The following is a 21,589-nucleotide window of genomic DNA, read 5'->3' as shown; positions in this document are numbered from 1 at the left end:
TCTACTTATCTGATTTACCGAAGCCACATGTTCCTCCTCGCATGCTTCGTTCAGCTGAGCAGCTGCTGCCGTCGGTCCCTAAGTCGCAGCTGAAATGCAGAGGAGACCGAGCGTTTTCAATTCCAGCTCCGATGCTCTGGAATCACCTTCCCCTCCGAATTAAACAAGCATCATCAGTGCAGGTCTTTAAGTCCATATTGAAAACTTATTTTTATTCCCTGGCTTTTAACTCTGTAGGAAACTGACACCTTTCTTATTTATTTAATTTTTTTATGATTTTATGGTATTTTTAATTTGTTAGTTTTTTTGATCTGTGTTGTTCAGCACTTTGGTCTGCCTGGTGTGTTCTTAAAGTGCTATACAAATAAACAATGATGATGATGATGATGAAAATCTACACTTTTGTACATCCTGAGAAAGCAAGACAGCATTGTGAACTCAGCAAAACAAAAGGAACGTCCATATCAATATCCAAGTCTACCATAAAGAGAAGACTACATAAAAGTAAATACAGAGGATTCACTGCAAAGTCCAAGCCACTCATAAGCCTCAACAATAGAAAAAAAAATCGAAATAAGACAGAACAGTTCTGGAAAAATATTCTTTTCACACATGACACCAAGATCAACGAATGCCAGAATGATGGCAACAAAACCGGCATGGAACACAATATGATCAAAAACAGCATGGTGGAGCCAGTGTGATGGCTTGGGTGTGGCACTGAGACACTAGTGTTTACTGATGATGTGACAGAAGGCATTTTGACCAAGTATTTTTATTTTTATTTTTTTACTTTCAGTTATTTAATTTGTCCAATTACTTTTGAGCTGCTGAAATGAAGGGAATGTGTTCAAATCTTCTAGTTCCTCAATAGTTTTTAATGCAATCTTTTTGTTCAACCCACTGAATTAAAGCTGGAAGTCTGCACTTCAACTGCATCTGAGTTGTTTCATTTAAAATTTAAAATTCACTGTGGGAACGTACAGAACCAAAATTAAACAGAAAAAAAAGTCAGAATATTTATGGACCTAACTGTGTGTCTGCTATCTGTACAAATTCCTGTATGTGAGGAGGATACAGTAATAAACAGTGGGACACAGGGATCGCTTCACTTTATTGTTTGTGATTATTACACAGTAAAAATAAATACGAATGTCAGCATTATAAAACTGTCCTGTTACCACTACTGCTCACTAAAGTCTAAAGGCTCCTACAGCTGTGTCACAGGTAAAACACACAATAATAAAAATAGCATGTTTGTTATCCACGTGAACACTTTTACAATGTTAAGTACAAACAGGAGAAATTATCACACTAACTTATGAGGAATGATGTAAATGGTAAGAATATTGTGTACAAGTCTGTGTGGCTTTTTTAAACTGTGCTTGGTGCTTATGGCGTAGAGGGCTTTGTTAACAAAGAAAAAAAAACCATTCTGTGTCAGAGTTATAAATATTTAGCACATTTGTCCATTAAGGTAAAAATCACTGAGGATGTCATCCAAAGGAAGTTTGGAGATGCCCGTTTCCTGGATCCCAGTCACATTATTCAGTATAAAAACCAGTTTAGAAGATCTTCATGCAGCAGCACAGGGCCCAGAAGCTCTTCTTGGCTCATTTGTTTTTGTAGTATTATTTTATTTTTAATATACTTAATAGGGTGATTTGGGATGTAGTCTTGGTAAGTAATATGTTAGATTCCTATGTCCTCAACTGGAAGTGTTTTCATTCACATCTTAGGTCTCTTCTTTTAATTTCAGTTTTGATTCAGTCTTTGACTTCTTCTATGATTGCCCTCCTGTCATTCATCACCATCATCATCCCTTCTTCATCATCTCCACAGCGTGCCTCTGGCCCTGGACTTGGAGGGAGCAGCTCTGCATCTTTTGAGCTGCTTGTGCTAGCAGCTCTGGCAATCCTGGTGAGGGTCTGTTCATACGGAGAGGGCAGATAGACCATGAGGAATACGCCGTCTGTCACGTCCTGCTCGGAGCTTGAGCTGGGAAGTGGACCTCTGTTGCTGCGGAGGGAGGACAGCAGCTCGCAGTTCCTCTCTGGGTCCTGTAGGTCCTCCAAGGCGATCACGTTAGCCAATCCCAGCTTTCCATTGAAGCTGAAGCCCCTCCTTCGGCGGCAGACCACGAAGCCGAGGATGCTAATGAAGAGGACGAGGAAGGAGATGCTTGCTATGACGATATAGGTGACTGATCCACCGCTGAAGATGGCCTCATCAAAACTCTGGTTCTGTGAGTCAGACACAAGATGTTGTTATTATTATTATTATTATTATTATTATTATTAGTAGTAGTAGTAGTAGTAGTAGTAGTTAAGGAATATAAAGTGCAGAAGTCACAGATTTAACAGAGGTCATTTAGGCGCCATAAAAACTTTGTCCAGCAGAGGGAGCTGTCCGTGCCGAACTTCTGCTGATCTCCTCTTTGCACATGTGAATGTGTAGCATTGTGAGGGTGGACTTATGCCAGAAGGATGGACAAAGAACGATAAATACTTGTTTAATATTTTACTGGCAGCAGGCAAGAAAGCCATCACAAAAAAATGTCTTTCTTCAGAGAGCCCAACTATGAACATGTGGATGAACATCACAATGGACATTTACAGAACGGAGAAAATGACAGCAGATGTGAACTACAAGAGGGAGCTGTTGGTATCACGATGGAAGAAATGGATGGACTACATAAAAAACGCAGGCCAGTTTTTGCTTTGGCTCTAGATTTTGACTTTGTTAACTACTAGAAGACTAGAGGAAATATTAGTTATATTAATGGAAACAAAAACACACTCCCTACATTTTTTTCTTTCATTTTTCTTTTTCCTTATGTATCTTTTATTTATTTATTTATTGTTTCCTGTTTTGCTTCTTTTTTCTTTCTTCTTTCATTCTTTTTGTATGGATATTTTAGTTGTTTAAATATAGAAAAAAAATATATGTAGTGACAAATTGCTGAAGTTGATGGTATTGTATAGTGATTCCAAAATGTCCATTTAAAAAAAAAAAAAAAGTATTGTGAGGCTGAGCACACCGCCTCCTGATGTTATTTTTATTTGGAGCATATGTGCACTGTAAAAGCTAAGAATGAAGAGTAAACATGAGATGGGAGACGTTGTCTTTTACCAGACAGCAGTTTTAATAAATGACTTGTTGTTAAATAAATGTTAAAACATCCAAAATTTATTGAAATAAAGCTGATGTTGTTACATATTGTTGTTGGAAAGTAACTGAAAGAAGTCTTTAAAGGATGTCTTCCAGTTCTACACATCTGCATTTTTTCCAATCTGGATTTTAGGCAGTGTGATTAAAAACACATTAAGATCAGATAAAACTAATGAAATAAAACTGGATTCAAGTATCAATGCAAAATTTTATTTCTGCCGTCTCATCGAATGCCAAGAATCGTGTCTTCATAGCTTCATATAAGTAACATTTCTAAAAGCTAGAAGTATAACTCTGCAGAGAATCTTTGAAGTGACACGTTTTTGTTGTGCAAGCTTTGTAACATCTCTCCATCAGTTCGACAATTATTAATATTTAATTTTATTACGTGGACGCTCACATTTGTGTCACTGCATTTAATTTTTCAAATGACATATTTTCAGATTAAATTATGAACTGATGAAAAAAAACCACTGACAGCATGTTTAATAATAAAAATAAAATCATCGACGTCTGCGCGAACTCACCGGTGCCTGTCTGTCAGTGGAAGGCAGAGCCGAGGGTCCGGATGACCAGTCTAGAGAGTCCCGGCCAGCGGGTCCAAACTTCCTCCAGCTGCTCTCCAGCAGAGACCGCATGGTGGAAAGTTTCAGGATCCGAAGCCGACGGGTCTGTTGACAGCTCAGAGGGTTAGCACCGACTGCACCGCTGAAGTGATCAGCCTTAAATATATCTGGGAGGGGGAGGAGGGAGGGACAGCAGAGAAATGAGGGCAGCAGACAGTCCAGCAGAGAACAGACACATCACTGGTCCCAGTGGGTCACAGCAGAGGGTGTTTCCAGGATTTTTCTTTTTTTTAAAACTATGGTGTGTTTTTATTGGGGGCAGAGAGATCGCGTGCTTCCAAAAATATGCATTAGGAGACGTTACAAATCTGTGTTGAAGGATAAGATGTATAAACTAATAGGAAAAAACTGCATTTACGGTTCCAAACACAATTAAGTAAATAAGCAAAGTAGATGAGTTAGAGAACAGTAGACAGTAAGCACTCTATTTTTTTGCATCTATAATTAACTCACAAGCATTCATTACATATTATTTGAATATTTAACGCTCGCTGACACACTGACAAAGAAATTTCAGTCAGTGAGAGCAACGAGGAGCCATCAGAAGCTAAAATCAACACTTTGAATGATTTTTACATGTAGTAAGATTGTTGCTGTTTAACAGTAATGACTGTGTCGATTGTTTGAAAGGTCCAGATAAGCAATAACAAAGAAAATCTGACATAATGTGTCTCACTGGGTGTGTAGTGGATACATTCAAATGATCGGTGTAAAGAGTGAGACAATCAGGAAGCTTTAACTCCAGTGGATGACTCTCTGTCACTCAGAGTGCTCGGGGGAATCACTTTTTCTGTGAATATCAAGAAGACCAAAAGTGAAAAATCTTTGTGATCTGATGAAACTTTTCTCAACATTTCTGGGATATAAAGTAAGTCTGAGAAAGGTTTTACACACTTTGAGACAATTTACAAGTCATTTAAAAGTGTGGAAGAGGAAAGTATATCACGGGTTTACAGGTTTGGTAAAAACTGTACAATAAATCGCTGCCAATAGTCCATCCATCCTCTTCGCTTATCCCTGTCAGGGTCGCGGGGGGGCTGGAGCCTATCCCCGCTAGCACAGGACAAGAGACAGGGTACACTCTGGACAGGTCGCCAGTCTGTCACAGGGCTGCTGCCAATAGTCATAGCACGCCATTCTCAACCAAGTTCCACATTTCGATACAACTTTTGTTCAGGTTTTCTTAAAACTGCAGGATTATTTTGGAACTGAAACTCTTAGGAAAGAAGAAAAAGAGGAGAAGCAAGATGAATAGTTAATGTTTTCAATTGAGACATTAAACAATTTATTGTGGTATAAAATGCTGTTATTTATGTTTCTGTCCATGGTTAAATTGGTAGGACTACACTTTTTTTTTTTTTTTTTGGGGGGGGGGGCAACTTGTTCACACAACACAGTTGTGTATGTGGCTGTGTTGTATTCAAAGTAAATGGGTCTAAAAGGGGACCAATACAGTCTCAGCCTTACAAAATAAAGAAATAAAGCACCTTGAGGCAAGTGTAGAGATTTGGCGCTATATAAACTGAATGAAAGTAACTTTTGGATGGATTTATGTGACTCTGTAACTTTGGAAACTGTCTTTTAATGATGGGGTATCATCTGTTTTCTTCTAAATACCAGGCAGAAAATACGCTTTCACATGCAAAATGAATGAATGAATGAATATTTCATTTTCAGTAAAACAAAGGTTTAGGAGAATTGAAGTCACAACCACAACAACTACAGCAAGAAGGCAAACCACCTGGTTATGGTATGACCGTCTCAGGCAAAAGACACATGCTTTCATATGGTCAGCCAGTATTAGTTCCAATTAATATTACTCTTAGAAAGGTAAAAGAGGCACATTTATAATCCTCACAAATACACTATATTGGCAAAAGTCTTGACTTGCCCATTCACATCATTGAATTCAGTTGTTCCAATCACTTCCGTGAGCAGAGGTGTATAAAACACCTCTGCATGCAGACTGCTGAGTGAATTTCAGCATGGTGCCGTAATAGGATGCCACCTGTGCAACAAGTCGAGTCGTGACATTTCCTCATTCCTAAATATTCCACAGTCAGTTGTCAGTGGTGTTATAACAAAGTGGAAGCGATTGGTCCTGCTGCCAGCGGATTCCAGAGCAGTGGAGACATGTTCTCCGGAATCACAAATCTGTTTGCCAATCTGAGTCGGGGTTTGGGTTTGCCAGAAAAAAAGTGGGTTTTTTTTTTAATACTTCAGCTTATCAAGACATCTTGGACATTTTCATGCTCCCAACTTTGTGGGAACAGTTTGGGGATGGCTCCTTGTTGTTCCAACATGACTGCGCACCAGTGCACAAAAGCAGGTCCATAAAGACATGGATAAGCGAGCGTGGTGTGGCTGAACTTGACTGGCCTGCGCAGAGTCCTGACCTCAACCTGATACAAGCCAGGCCTTCTCGTCCAACATCAGTGTCTGAACTCACAAATGCACTTCTGGAAGAATGGTGAAAAATTCCCATAAACATTCCCAAACCTTCCATTAAACTCTATGGGTTAAGAATGGGATGTCAGTCAAGTTCATATGTGTTTGAAGGCAGACGAGTGAATGCTTCTGGCATATAACTTAAACATACAGCGTATATATAAACAGGTTTCACTAATTTGTGAGCCTTGTTCTATAAATCTCCAACCGTTTTGATCTTTTGGCAAGGACAGCTCTAATACCACTTTCATGTATTCAGCAAATCGCAGTGTGTCAGCTCGGCTTAGCACACAGACTCCAACAATGTGCAAATGGAACCAAAGCCAAACCGTCAGCAATAACAAAATCAAAAAATCCCCCTAAGCTCCGTAACTAAAACATTACAGCTGGTTTTGTTTATTCTGCACAAAAATCCTTTTTACTGTTAAAATCATCACTTTCAGATTGGATTGAAGACATCCAAACTTTGGAGTGCATTTGATCATCATCATCAGATATAAAACACAATGCCAAACATTTGGGGCAAACTGCTTTTAATTTGCAACACAGAGCAGACAAGCCTGCAGAGAAAGCACTTTACAACTTACAGCACTTACACAGCTGCGCTCGGGACAGAAGAGAGAAGCCAGAGCAGGTTAGAAACACCAGGAGAAAATCTTACAGCTGCTGTTCTTTAATATCAAAAGCAGAAAAAAATGCACTTTTAGAAATCACAGTCACGACATTAGCAGAGCCGGCGCTCACAGGTCGGGCAGCAGAGCATCTGAGGTCAGTGAAGGAAGCAAACGGACAAAACAACCTGAGTGAATGAGCAGAGAGCCTGAAGTCACATCGTAAAGACTCTGCACCTTCACCTGCAGGGACACCCACGGTTGTGTTTTATATTTGTACCATCAGTCAAACAAAGACTTTTACCATTTTCTCTGGTGGTGATTGTTTACTTTGTAAGCATTTATAGACAGTAGCCATAACTGATCTTCAGTGAGAGAAAGAAAATATATGTAGACCACCTGGTCTCTGGAACACAGGATATGAAATCAAACACCAACCATTTGGTTAATGTCAGAGTCAAATGATAAGATCAACACAAGTTTACACAGTAGATCCACTTTTTCTGACAGCTTCAAGTTTGTTGATGCCAACATCTGGTTCAGTTTAACCTCTTTTCCATCAGTGTAGAAGAAACTGCAAACATTTTCACAGGAAATATCACAGCGGCAAGACTGCACACTTCAACGGCCAATGACTGGTTAAATGAAGCACCAGAAACCATATTAGTGGCTTCGTCTTTGTGAGCAGTAATTATGTTTTTCTTCCTTCTGATCATCTCCTGATTACTCCTCAAACAGCATAAATAGCACACCGTGTCAGATTTGTCAGTTGAATGTGTTATCTACACCCACATCTGCTGCATATCTGCAAGCTGCTTTGGAACCCACTCTACCCCAGCTCCTCCTGATTGATCAAGTCTGATGTTACAGACACTCTGGCTTTCTGTCTATGCACACAGAAGAGTGAGGAGGTCCCAGGACAGAGCAATGAAACCAAATAAAAACAAACGCAGAGGAAAATAACAAATCTCATTTCTGCTCTAATGGCCGGGACTTAAAGACAAATTTATGCTGTCTTCTTTACCATCATCTCGGCCCCAAAAACCTGATAAAGCCTGACTTTGCATTTTTTTAAAAAAATGCAAACACATAACCCAAATCTTTTCCCACGATTGTCCATCAAAAATTAAAAACTAATCAAATTCAAACATTTACCGACACAATATTTCTGCAAAGTACACGTCTAAGAACTTTTATTTGATTATTCTTTTATATTTTTCTGTTTCTGTATGTTCTCATGACTTCCTCTGTCATATGACCTTTCACTGTGGAAACTGTGTCAGATGTCTGGGTCGCGTAGAAACTTTGTCCATCCGTGTCAGACAAAATGACAGAATAGTCAAAGCTGCTTTTACTCCTACGCTCTCAGTCAATCACCCAGATGCCCTGAAAGCTCAAGCCTTAGATATGTGTACATTTCTCAGACAAACAAGGGAGTCGGTCTTTAAACTGTCAGCCAAATCACTCAGACGTATACTGAGTTCTCCAAACAATGTTTTCTCTTTTTTTTTGTCTCAATCTGATCTCTGGAAAGTGAATGCAGTAAGGCACTGCCTCTTCCATCAGTAATCCCTCAATAAAGTCACCAATGTGTTGATTTTACTGTAAATCAATAGTAGAAACAATATTACAAATTCCCAGGAATTGGAGAGAAGAAGGAGCTGTCAGTATCTTGAATCAGAAAGCAATAAGAGCTTAGAATCAAACAAAGACTCGTGGAACACGTAGACGGATTTGCAGCTTCTTGTCAGCAGCGAGTTTACCCAAGAGCATCAAATCTGCTTAGAGTGCAGATAAAGTTTGTTGTGGCGATGAGCTGCACTGAGCAGCAGCCACAGCGACTGTGGTTCAAGCCCTCTTAATCTCAGCTCAACATTTCAAATGTACGTTGGCTGTAAAAGTAAAAAACGCAGACAAAAGATTAATCTCTGGACTCGGCGTTACAAATAATGTCGTGGGCAAAGTGAAAGCAGAGAACCAATCAGAGCAAACACCTAGAGGAGCACGGGCGCCATCAGCACAAACTGCTGGTGCGGTGTCGTTGCATGACGCTGACACATCAGCTGATGGAAACACTGTCACAGCTTTAACACCCACTAAATCCTTTCCCTTCACTATTGCTGATCACACTGATGGCCCACAACATCTGTCCAGTTGCTGCTCGCCCTCGAACAACAGGGACAAATGGGGACGGGTCAGGGACACCGGGAGGGGCTGAGGGACAGCAAAGTCAGCTGAGACACAACAGAGTGGCGAGACGTGCTAATGCTGCAACGTAGCAGCCCCACAAGAAGGAGGCCAGAATTAGAGCACGACCTTCCAACCGATGCTGTCGATATTCTGCATTCTGATGCAGGGCTCGGGTTAAAGACAAAGAATAAAACTGAATTTTGTTTAATGTTTTCTTGTTTCTCATGGATGAGCTGAGGTCCATAAATACACAATCACATCAACAATACGTGTAAAAAAAATTGACTTAGCAGCCACCTCATTTAAAACGTGCAAACTCACATTCTGAAGCCTCAAACCAAGCATTGTAGCAGTCTCTGTGCAGGTGGAGCCAGAAGTGCAGAAGTGCATACACTAGTGTGCTTGATTAACAAGGTGCACCTGTAGTGGACTCTGCACCTCACAGGCAAGGAGGATGGGAGATTTTTAACTGGAGGAGACTCTTGGCAGGACTTTTAAGATTAAAAGCTGTACAGCTAAGTCCTATTTTTTTTTTCACTGGAAATTCTTTGAAAGACACCAACAGCACAGGCGAGAGGTCTGGCTCAGTGACTCCCAATTACTGGAAGTGAAACCAGCATCAAAGCGGTCGAGTCCTTAATTATCCCCAAATAACGTTTAAGTCTTCACCCCATGCAGAGCAGCTCTCGGGGAGGGAACCAAACAAGAGACAAGACAGTCTTTTGTGGCAGGCTTTAAACATCTGCTGTTAAGTGGGCCATTTAATCACAGTCTGCAAGGACTCAGAAGAAGAACTGCAGCATTGGCTTCATTTTTCATCTGCGGAGGTTTTGTGTGTGTGTGATAGGGTGGCAAAAATCAACCATGAAGCACCCAGGGGGTTGTCTTGATGCACGCTCCATCATCCAGGTGAGTAAATCCCAAAAAGCTGATTCTGTTCATCTGGACGTCTTTAGTGGGAGAGACATTTCGTCATCATCCAGGTGACTTCTTCAGTCTCAGCTGACTGCAGGTTTCCTTAATCCTATATTTGTGTAATGACTGAAACTAGCAGCACTATGTCCAAAAGAACATAATCAACTGTTTGGGACTCGGCTGTTTGTTAGAGTATATATGTATAACTTGAGTCTAAGGTAAAAAGGATTCCAATAGGAAGAGTCTGTCTGGTTGTAGCATTAGTTGTCCACAATAATGCAGCACCACGTGCTGGGGTGGATTATAGTCTTTGAGCTTCACCTACGTTAAAGAGATGAGTTCACTGTAGCAGAGGCCGACTGACAGGCACAAACATCTCCTTCACAGGGGATGACAGGTTATAGTTCCTGTAGCTGGGGGTAAGAATAGAAAGTTGAGAGTATGCGTGCCCATGTGGTTGTGGCTCCTACAGTATCACTAGCCTAACAGGCTGTCCCATAAGAGGGACAAAACGTATACAACCACACCCAGCAGCTGTTCCCTTTTCTCTCCCTGGAGTTAAGAAATTCACGTCTCAATAAAATGTAAAATGAGTTCTTCAACAAGAATTCTTTGGCATCACTTTGGTTTTAGAGTTGTCCGGTTCCTCGACGCCTCGTCTGTGGCAACAAAAGCTAATGAAGCCACATGACATAAATATTAAACACATGTTAAAGCAAAGCAACAGAAACAGCAGTCGTTTAAGATCTCAGTGACTGGTTCCAGCCTGTATTAAATAAAGACGGTGAGCTTTAAAACTCTGTTGTTGATTTAAGATTTTCCGGCTTCTAAAGCAGGAAAAGCTGATGACTTTAAAGCATCAAATTAGGACCCAGCTTGGCACTGACTGCTTGCTTTTTTGGAGCATCCAGTGGAAGCATTGCTGCCAGGGAGGAGGTGACAGCTGGCACAAAGGAGAGAATGAGGCGACCGACAAAGTGAGGAAGCAAGTGAAGAGAGAGCAAATAACACTGAAAGAGTCTCCGCTGTAGACAAAGTGGGTGAAAAAAGGAGAGTAAATCTTCTTAGGAGCATCAGATGCTGCCGCCCTCCCCGCCCCACCCGCCTGTCCTCGATACGGGCCGAGCCGCTGAAGTTAGCGTCAGTTCAGCACTCTCTTCATTCATTCATTCATAATCTGTCCTGAAATGCACATGAATGGAGGTCAGCAGAGTTACAGCTCATCGAGGCAAACTGGACTAGTGAAAGTGAGATAATGCACGTTCATTCAGTTTGCTGACTCCGTGCTCGGAGTACGTTTCTTTCTCCGTGATCTAAACGCACCTGATGGCAAAACTTTCATCCATCTGTTGGTTTCCAGGTGAGAGATGTGGCATTATTCTTGGAAATGACTGATGATAAGAGGGTAATAATGATAAGACTGTTATTTAAATATCATAGACAGTAAGGAGCTGAAAGGACAGGTGTTGATTATTATTGAACTTTTCTTGTATTGTTTTAGATGCAGGACAAAAACATTCACTTTAACCTGAAAGTTATCGGCGCACATATATAACCACACTGAGACACGTTACATGGTGACAAACAGAATATGAAGACTGAAAGTCATGTGAAGGCACCGCCATACAAAAGACATCGTGAATCCTCCGTTTGGCGATTGGAATTCTTTGGTCACTTAAAAATGAGTTACTGATGATGTTAAACACGATGCTCTGATTAAGCGGCTTTGTCACCAACCCCCTGCTCTCTATTAGCAACAATGTTGGAAAAGCTTAAGGATACAGGTTTCCCCTGTGGGGTGGGGGGTGAAACACTGACAGTGGGGTCAGACTCAGGGTTTCCCCTTCAGTCACAGCCAATAGGCTCCAAGCACATATATGCAAAAAAATATTATCAACACAGTAAATATTTCAAATAAATATTTGCATAAATAGATGATATGAAAAAGGACATGCGGCTGGCATGAAACATCAAAACACACACCGAGCGCCGTCTTTGATTAAAATAATTAATACTCATGTCAGAAGGCTTAAACAGACCTCTGAGCCACATGTGATCAGGATCAATGAGCACTCGCTCCGAACTCTGAGAAGGAAAACAGGATAAAAATAAAGTTCTAAGCTGAACCTTTGTGATCTCCAGGATTTCACTGGCTTGTTTATGGTCCCGTCTTCAGCACTGTGGAGATTTTCAGAAACCTGCTGAGCTGAGACATGGGCTTTATTCAGACAGCAGGCAAATCAGATTTGTTTCTCAAATAGGACCTTTAGGACTGCGCTGTTATTTGCAAGTGATCAGATGGGATTTGTGTGCCCAGACATCACCAGACCATCTGTAAGAGTCGCTGCAGCAACAGCGCAGGCGTCACTGAATACATCGCTACCATTTGTCTTCTAGCTCCCTACACGCCCCCTCCCAAAGAGCCAGCAGGCAGTTTTCTCATCATCTAATCTCATCTGGATACAATGTGGGTTTGTGGAAAAGGGAGTGAAAAATGAGCTGGAAGTAAATTTGCAGCAGGTTGTAAAAAGGATTAAAGCATCCAAACGGGCACCGGGGAGAGCTGTTTGGACCACCTGTGGCGCTACGGAGCAATACAACGTGTATGTGGTGACAGAGTATGACAGAGGTTATAGAGACGAGCGTATGAAGAGATGCAACAATGCAAAGAATGTAAACATGGCTGCTTCTTCATGGGTGTTAAAAACCCCTGGAAGTCACTGACACGAATGAAGCACGAGGGTGAGGAAATATTATCAAAAGCCTCTGTGATTGTCGTGTTGAGACTTTATGACAATGCTGGACCAAAATTAGGATTCGGCCAATCAGTCTTCAAAAACTGAGAACTCATAGATGACATTTAAGAGCTCCGTGTTTGTTTCTTTGCACTGTTCAGGGTTCAGGAAACAGTTCAACCAGTTCAAACATTTCAAATAATATAGAGAAGCCTGTTACATTTTTATTCCTCATACCGTATCCTTCATCAGGAAACAAATCCTTCATACTGATGTCACTTAATGACTGCCTGACAACAAAATGTTGGCGAGGACCATCGATCATTCATCAGCTCCTAAAATCTACGGCAGCATTTCTGATTTCATCTGTTTATGTCCCTCACTGACCGACACTTTGAAGCCTCCGGCCGCTGCTTTTGCATTTCATCGCTGCGACATCACAGAATGATGTCATAGAGTCTGCCGACCCGGCCCAGCCATTCGCGCAGGGCCTGGCGAACGCGGGCGTCGGTCACGTGGCAGGAGAGCTGGCTGAGGCAGGGGTAGAGCGCCGGCTGGAGCGCCAGGAATGAGGAGTCAGACAGTAGGAGGACCTGGTTCAGGAGGGTCAGGACCATGTTGGTCCAGGCCTGCAGAGGGAGGAACACAGACATCAGTTCACAAGCAGATGCAGACCTCACTTTTACCCAACTTTCTTTATACGAGAGGGTTTAAACAGGGGACCTTCAAACTTGTGGGGACAAGGATTTTGGTCCACATGAGGCTGTTGGTCCCCACAAAGATATGAATACATGAATACACACACACACACACACACACACACACACACACACACACACACACACACACACACACACTCGCCTGTATCTGAGCCTCAGAGTCTCTCAGCGAGATGCTGTGGGAGCTGATGGTGGACCCCGACCGTGGCCTTTTCTCCTGCCTCAGCACCTCCGGCCCCGCACTAACCGAGTGCCTCAGAGAGGGCCCCTGCTGGTCCACCAGCTGCTGAGGCCTCTGCGGGGGCCTCTGCGGCTCTACTGGGCCCCTCCTCTCCCCGATGCCGCCTCCTCCTGCCGCCGCCCGGCCCTGCTCTTTCATGAACAGGTTGACGTGGCTTTGCTGCGGCTGCTGCTGCTGATGTTTCCTGCGTTTATACTCCATCATCAGCTTGCTGATCGTTCTGTCCGTGGCAATGGTGTATAGCTTGTTTCCAGCACTTTCCCACCATTCCTTTCTCCTTCCCGGGCCAGCGCTGCCAGGAATCCCTCCAACCGAGCTGCTTGTTATGTTGGAGTCCCTCCGTTCGCATCCAGTCCGGAACTGACTGGACAGACTGCCTGTGCAGCTGTGGGGAGAGGAGAGCGGCAGCTTTTATATGACGGGTGACTAAACAGCCTTCACAAAGCACACATTAATATGCGTGATCTCCAACCTGAATCCTGGACTTGGCGTCGGTGTGTCCCCCGGTGACGCTGAGCTCACGTCTGTCGTCTGACACCTGTACCCGCCTTCCTCTGAGGGCGTCTCCCTCGCTGAAAGCCCGCCTGCTGAGGTCGGGGTCGAAGTCTCGGACTGGAAGAGAGGCAGGAAGAACACATGGTCTCCTCCTGCACTTCCCCTCAGCAGAGCAGTCTCCTCCAGCATGCTCTCCAGGTCGCGGTGCATCTGAATGTAGCTGTTGCACAGATCCACGCACAGCTTGTAGAGCCGCTTGACCAGCCAGGCCCAGTCGGCGCTGCCCACCGGCTGCACGCTGAGTGAAGGGACTGGAGCTCGCCACGGGTGACGCTTATCCCGGCCGCGAGGGGGGCTGACCTGCCAGATAAGACACAAATATTACGAGGAGGGTCAAAAGTTTAGAAAAGCCTCTGAGGATTGAAGAGAAAAAATGAATAATGGATGAAAAGAGCAGCAGCACGACTAATCCAAGGCCGCTGCTTTAATTCTAGATTGAGGTCACCTGTCAGCCCCTCTGAGTGGCCTCTCATCACATTTGAATGTTTCACAATTCTTTACAGTAACGCTGCCAATCAGAAGCTGTGTGTATGTGTGTGTGTGTACCTGTTTACACATCTTTGTGGGGACCAACAGTCACCTGTGAGGACAAAAGTGTCCCCACGAGTTTGAAGGCATTTTTGAGACTCAAGATGTGATTTTAGCGTCAGGGTTACAGTTGGGTTATCGTTAGGTTTAGGCTCAGGGTTAGGCATTCATTTTTGATGGTTAGGGAAAGAATTATGTCAATTAGATGTCCCCACAAGATATGAATACCCAACATGTGTGTGTGCATGTGTTACCTGTGCGGTTTCTTCAAATATGTCTTCATCCTCTGAGGAGGCGGAACCAGGATGAGAGGAGTCTGAGCTCCCCTCCTCTTCCTCGTACAGGATCCTCTTTACCTGAACACGGCGACAGGTTCAGATGTCAAACAGATAACTAGTGACGAGCTCGTCTGTTAGCGGTGACGACGGTTATCACCAGTGATTCTGTGTCTGCTGAGAGGTTAATATGACTGCTGTGTCTGGTTGGTAAAATATGCATTAGAATAAAAAATAATAAATGAAATGAAAATGTTATTTTTGTGAACATCGTTCCTCCAGACATATCAAATACCTGCTCCGCGCTTCTTTCATTCGACCTACCAAATACACAAAAGTGCATTTTAAATCTGGAGCTGTGCATTTAAATAATCCCAGCAAAAGAAAATCATAGAAATCAAGAAACATCGTATATGTGAAGATGTTTTCCTGCACAGTGAAAAATCGTTTCATGAACATTCGTCCAAGACATGTTTGAAAAAAAGTTCCAAAATAAAACCTGGGCAGGCGTCCAGCTCACTGCCTGCTCAGCTCCGTTCCTCCCATGCAGCGCGCCACGACACAGATTTTAAATTCAGCTCTACATCAGTGGTTTAAATGTTATTTACAGGTCATGGTTACAAAATGTGTTTATGAAATGACTGTCAGCGAATCAAAAACTTGTGCATTTAGCTCCTTTAGAAGTGATATGATCAACAGGGCGGCCTGGCTGGTGTTGGTCGTTTTGCTGGGCGTGCGTCTGAACCTTCTGGTCCAACTTTTCACCAGTTACCTTCTAACTGTGTGCGTTTGGTGCTAAGCAGCAGCACGAGGTGGGATAATGAAAAGCAGTTTCCAGCAGTGAGAGTGAACTGGAACAGTGAACTGAGCTGTGAAACGATAAGCTCAAATAAGTGATAAGGCTTTGTAGAGCTGAGTGGAAGTGACCACTCGGGTGATAACTCTCTGTGGCTTTTACGATAACAAAATTTTGTCCCAAATCATCTGAACGCATTAGCGATGCTCTAGAAGTGACAGCAGGTCCCTGTGAAACTATAAAAGAGCTGCAGTGTGGTTGCTAATTGTTGGCTACTTCTAAGCTACAAAAGCCTGGAACAATGTTTGTGCCCCTCAGTGTGTGGATCTGGATGCGCTGTATTAGCAGCGTGACAAAAACATACAAGAACATTATTAACTTGACTGGTTTCCACCTGCTGTGCAGTCATGCTGTCTGCCTGGCTCAGTATGGCACACAGCAGGGCCTGGAAGTACAGGCTGAAGCTCATGGCTGACTGGCGGTAAAGATTGGCTGCTCCACAAACACCCGACACCTTCATCAGCAGGTACTTCAGACCCGGCCGAGTGTCAAAGTCCCGCGCCGTCCTGCACACAACAGATTTTTCAGCTGCATTTGAAGCTGATTGACATTATTATAAAAAGCATGAATATAAAAATAACTTGTTTTGTTTCTATGTTTGGAAACTAGCAGGATTCAGTATCAACACTACACTGCCATCTGCATATGTGACATGTTTTGCTGCAGTAACCTGTACGAGTCCAGCAGCAGATCCAGAATTATGGCTAAATTCGTCATAGAGATGTAGCGCAGGAAGCCTGCCGTGGGTTTACTGGGGTCAGAGGTCACAGGTGTGACCCTTTCGTGACCTTCAGGCTGCTTTACAAACTCTTCCAGCAGGATGTCAGAGAGGTTTTGGAGCAGAACCTGGTGGGACAGCAGGCTCACCACGATGGTCCTGAATGGGATCCTGCACATCAGTCGAATCACATACATTCAGTTACTTATTTAAAAAAGAATCCTTCATAATAAAGAAAGATTTCACTGAACACATTGATGCATTTCCAGTCATGGTTCATTTATCTGTTGTAGCATCACTGTAATGTTAAACAAATGAATAAAGAGGATAAAGGATAAAGATGCAGGTGCAACATGTAAATGACAGAGCTGCACAATATGGCTGCGGTGTAACGTGAAGAAGTGCAAATGTACAAGGAGAGCTTCTTCTTCTTCTTAAACTTGTATCGTTGATGCAGCTGCAAGCGAGAAGCTGACTGAGTGCTGATGGTTGAGTGCTGCATTAATTACAACTTTATTTTTGGTTTACATCTAATCAGCCATTGCATACTTGTCTGTGCATCGTGCAGCTCATTTAAGATTAACACTGGCGATCATGCTGTCCATGCCTCGTGTGGGCATTTGTCACACTTTTAAATGGTTGTTGATGAACACACAGAGAACAGCCTTACCCAATTTTCCTTTAACACAGCAGCAGAAAGACAAGCACAAAGAGTTAGTGGACTTCAGAGAGCACATTTCCCCCACAGTCACTGACAGAGCACACATAAGAGGACAGACCACAGAAGGAGGCACATTTAAACCTAAATCTAACTGAAAACATGCGGCACCTTCAGAGCCTCGTTAAGAAATGTAAACCAATCAGACGAGTAATAAACCACCCATGTGATCAGAGCTTTAATGTGCACCTCTTCTGAGCGTGTCCATTGGACTGCTGGTCAGACGGCAGCTCGATGATGAGGACGCAAGACTGAGCGTGCTCAAAGCCTTCCTTGTTGTTGGGTGTCTTAGGGGAGCACTGAGTGTCCAACATAAAGACCTGGGATAGAAACAGGACATGCGGACAAGCTCAGGTCAGACAGTTAAAACCACAGGACAGGCTTAAAGAAAGATTACCCATACACGTGTGTTTATATTCATTTACCACGATGGATCTCTGTAAGTATTAAGTGATAAAATACAAGTTTATGTACAACTTCAACTTCAGGATCTGACATTTCAAACTCCAGGATGATGGGAGATTTTTTTTCCTGTCTAGACTCTCGATTGGAGGTCGAAGCCACAGCGAAGCCACGTGAAGTGACACTGACCTGCTGGGCCATAGCTTTGATCCTCCAGTACTCGGCCTCGGCTGACGGTGAATGAGAAGGAGCCGCCACCTTCACCTCGCAGGCGTCTCCAGAAAAGCTGTCCGAACCGCTGTGAAAACACGCCAGAAGGTTCTGCAGAGAGAAAACAGGGAAGACTGGTGTGGGTTAAATGGGAAACACAGACTTTTGCGATCTAAAAGCTGTCACGCTGAAGGAACCTCTGGCTCCTTGGAAGTGAAATCTGCTGAATCAGGTTTGAAACCAGAAGAAGATCCGTCAGAAAATTCATTCTTCCACTGGAATACTGTGGAAGAGACTACAGCCCATTATTCCTGAAACTCTGGCTGAATGAGGATGAACCTTTCAGTCTGTGTGTTTAATCAAGGAGCACAGCTTCTATTGTTTATAGGAAATATCATACTGTTTCCTTCATACACCAGTCAGGTTTTGTGTTATATGGTATATTTCAGGTGACAGTCGGTCTCTGAATGACATGTATGGCCAGCGTTTATTACATTACATCAGCTGTGACCTGAATGCTTTTTAACAAAAGCAGCTTTTCTATAAAGCCAGTCAAAGGCCACGTGTTCATATGTCTGAGAGCAGAAGCTACACATTAAGGACCGATGTCTACATAGCATAAGCTGCCTGTTACCAACTGTCCTACAGACATAATACGATTCTATGCATTTTTCAGGATTTCATTTACAGTCACATATCATTTATTAACATGTCTGAAATTTCTCTGCTCTTCCTTCAATATTTCTGTAAGATGGGACGGAAATGAAAGAAGTTTTAACTGAGGTTAGAAACAACGTTGAGAAGCAAAGTGCGTATTTTACAAAGACGTGGAGCCCTCTGCTTGTTTCAGAGCTAATGATTAGTATGAATCTGAGCGAACGAGATGCACTTGTTTTCAGTGTGCTGTTATACGTGGGATATAGAGCTGGGCGATAGTACGATAACGATATGTATCGCGATATAACTTTTACTCGATAGAGAAATTAAGCTATCGCGATAGACCTCGCCGCTCTTGTCCTCCTAAAGAAAAAAAAAAAAAAAAGGTCAGCCAATCCAAATTAAGTAGCGCAGAGCCGAACCAATCACAGCCGCAGCGTCACGTCGCGTGACTTGTTACGTACAGCACAAGTGCCAAGCCGCACGTGTGTTTGTTTGGGAAGCAGCCAGCGGGTAATGGAGGAAATGAGTGTGCCGACTAGAAAAATCAACCGAGCGTGACCGAAGAGAAAACAGATGATGGTTCCAACGCCGGAGAGATTGTCGAACGGAAGAGCCATAGAAGTTCCGTAGTCTGAAGGTATTTCGGCTATTTCAAGTCTGACAAAAAACAGAGTAGCGTGCACTGTAAATTGTGCCGAAAGCAAGTCTGGAAATACAATAAACTGGTGCATGCGTCACACTGTGCGCCGCGTTATTGTTTCGGTGAAATGAATTTCTACAATACTGTTAATTCTACTCTCTGCAGTGTTTAAATGCTTACATATACACACAGTTACTGTCCCTCCACACATACGACTCGGTTCTGCTTCTATGCCCCAGCTTTGTTTACTTTTTCCCACCGAGGCTTCTAGACTTATGATTGGCCAACATTTCTGCACGGTTAGGAATCTAGCGCCACCTGCTGCTTTGGCATGTTCATAGCAGCGTTTTCCTTCATTTCTGCCTTTATGTGTGGACGGGATTATTTTTTAAAACGAAAACGGAAAATCTCCGTTTTCAAAAATACCCGTGTACGTGTGGACGTAGCCTCAGTCTCTGACTGGAAGCGCTAATTCGTCATTCGGCTTTTGTCAGACTAAAGTAACTGTTAAAACTGTTTGAAAAGCTAAGCTATACAACAAGGAGAGATTGAGAATTTCCTTTTAGTTCTCAGTTTATTTGATATTGACAAAAGTTAGTCAGTTTTGTCTGTTCTTCTGTAAAACAAACTAAGATTTATTTTTAGAATTAATATTTTGTTTCTAAGTGGAATTGACAATTTAGTCTGTTTCGTTTGTTCTATTTTGAAACTTAAACGCTTTAGCGGCTGCCTTTTGTGTAGTTTGCAATATTTGCCTTTATCTATCTGAAAAAGTCTCATGTTCCTTAAGTACATCTACCCTGTTGAACTTATTATGGGAAATAAATATTTAAATAAAAACAAGCTGCTGATTATTTCACATTTTACTTGTGAGCAACGGCACATTTAAATCTTACAAATATAGTTATTTGGCTTATATCGTGATAGATATCGTTATCGCCTGAAATGAAAAAAACATATCGTGATATGAAAAAATCTCATATCGCCCAGCTCTAGTGGGATATCATGTAAAAAATTTTATTATTTTTTTTTACACTGGATTTCAAGTCAAACAGATGAATAAAATGTGAACCTGTCAGTTCAATCATATTTAAGGGCTTAAACAAACGTATTGCATCAGGAATTATAGACACCGAAGTATTTCAGGAGGTCACAGCTCCATGTGTGACATTAGCAACATGCTTTAAGATGCCTCTGCTTCAGCAAATATTGTTATATAAAGGGCTATTAGACCTAAATACACAAAGCGCATTGCTCAGCATGATAATGTTAAACCCCCTCACAAAGAGTCAATCAGATCTGTTTCTATCCATCCTCTCATTTTCGACTGTTGAGACCTCGCTCTCATTTTACTATCTTGTATTTTCTAGAAAACTACTTCCTCTTACAGCTGCTCCCTTTAAGCGCCACCACAGCAGATCTCTGCCTCCATCTCCCCCTCCAGCATCCTCCCCTGTCACACCAACCCTCTGCATGTCCTCCGTCACTGCATCCCTGAATCTTCCCTCATGACTTTTTCTTTTCCTCCTGTTTGGCACATTCAACAACCTTTGTCCAGTATATCCACTCCACACCATCTCAGCCTGACTGACACACACACACACACACACACACACACACACACACACGTCGGGTATTGATATCTTTTGGGGACATCTAAATGACATAATGCTTTCCTTAGCCCCTTACCCTAACCTAACCACAACCTAACTGTAACTCTGTCACTAAAAACACATTTTGAGTCTCATAAATGGCTTTAAAACTTTTGGGGACCAGGATTTTGGTCCCCATAAATATAGTAAATTTCCATTTTTAGTCTCCACAAAGATATGAATACAGGCTCGCACGCACACACAGACAGATGTGGCTCTAATCTTTAAAGCTGCTTAGCAGATGTCAGGCAGGCAGCTGGCTCAGAACTGCAGGAACACGACATCCAATAACAAAGTGCTCGTCCATGTCACCTCTGCTGAACACTCACGCACACTCTGGGTTAGCGGCGGTTCCCTTGGTAAGTGAAAGGGAACAGCAGGAGTCGGCTCCCCGCTGAGGCTCTAAATCTGCAGGCTCACACATGCACTCAGCAGGTACTGAACCATCGTCAACAAATTAACACAAATTTTTCATTAAAGCTGAGCGGGCTGGCAGATCGTCTCAAACAGACCACTGCATGTTCTGGTAGAACATTTAACGAGCGAAAGGAGGAAACTGATTGTGAGACAAACATCGAGCTCGCATTCAGCTTTCAGTCGATTCTTCTTCTGTTTAGTTTTGCGCACTGGCTATTTTTGGAGAGATGACGTAGACTACACAGACCAAACAGGACTGCTATGACTCAAGGAGCGCCTACTGAGCAGGTGAAAGAAGCCAT

At 42.8% G+C, this 21,589-nt stretch overlaps 2 protein-coding genes across 5 annotated transcripts in view; both read right to left on the bottom strand.

Moving 5' to 3' along the window:
- Positions 1–11,735, bottom strand: LOC309720860 (uncharacterized protein). Its single transcript, XM_082558055.1, has 3 exons — positions 9,368–11,735; positions 3,699–3,904; positions 1–2,243 (listed from the first exon to the last, which is right to left on the bottom strand). The coding sequence occupies exons 2-3, from the start codon at positions 3,807–3,809 to the stop codon at positions 1,767–1,769; spliced, it is 588 nt and encodes a 195-aa protein (XP_082414181.1). The 5' UTR covers positions 3,810–3,904; positions 9,368–11,735; the 3' UTR covers positions 1–1,766.
- A 114-nt stretch (positions 11,736–11,849) lies between these two features.
- Positions 11,850–21,589, bottom strand: part of arfgef3 (ARFGEF family member 3) — a 48,694-nt gene continuing 38,954 nt past the window's right edge. For all 4 annotated transcript variants that reach the window (XM_082558030.1, XM_082558031.1, XM_082558033.1 and 1 more), the window contains exons 34-41: positions 17,898–18,029; positions 17,496–17,626; positions 16,541–16,759; positions 16,205–16,376; positions 14,994–15,095; positions 14,129–14,511; positions 13,558–14,041; positions 11,850–13,325 (exon numbers count right to left, since the gene is read on the bottom strand). In XM_082558030.1, coding sequence (XP_082414156.1) covers positions 13,134–13,325; positions 13,558–14,041; positions 14,129–14,511; positions 14,994–15,095; positions 16,205–16,376; positions 16,541–16,759; positions 17,496–17,626; positions 17,898–18,029 — 1,815 coding nt within the window. In that variant the 3' untranslated portion in view covers positions 11,850–13,133. The remainder of the gene's footprint in view (positions 13,326–13,557; positions 14,042–14,128; positions 14,512–14,993; positions 15,096–16,204; positions 16,377–16,540; positions 16,760–17,495; positions 17,627–17,897; positions 18,030–21,589) is intronic.

This window comes from Aulonocara stuartgranti, assembly GCF_965226115.1.
Source record: "Aulonocara stuartgranti genome assembly, chromosome: 13".
NCBI lineage: Eukaryota > Metazoa > Chordata > Actinopteri > Cichliformes > Cichlidae > Aulonocara > Aulonocara stuartgranti.
This window is presented reverse-complemented; position numbering and strand designations above follow the sequence as displayed.

What these genes read in the sequence shown, in the direction of transcription:
- LOC309720860 (XM_082558055.1), bottom strand. Translation starts at nt 3,809, where the DNA reads ATGCGGTCTCTGCTGGAGAGCAGCTGGAGGAAGTTTGGACCCGCTGGC. An exon ending in CCACTGACAGACAGGCACCG is followed by an intron (nt 2,244 to 3,698) that starts GTGAGTTCGCGC and finishes TCTGACTCACAG; the next exon opens with AACCAGAGTTTTGATGAGGC.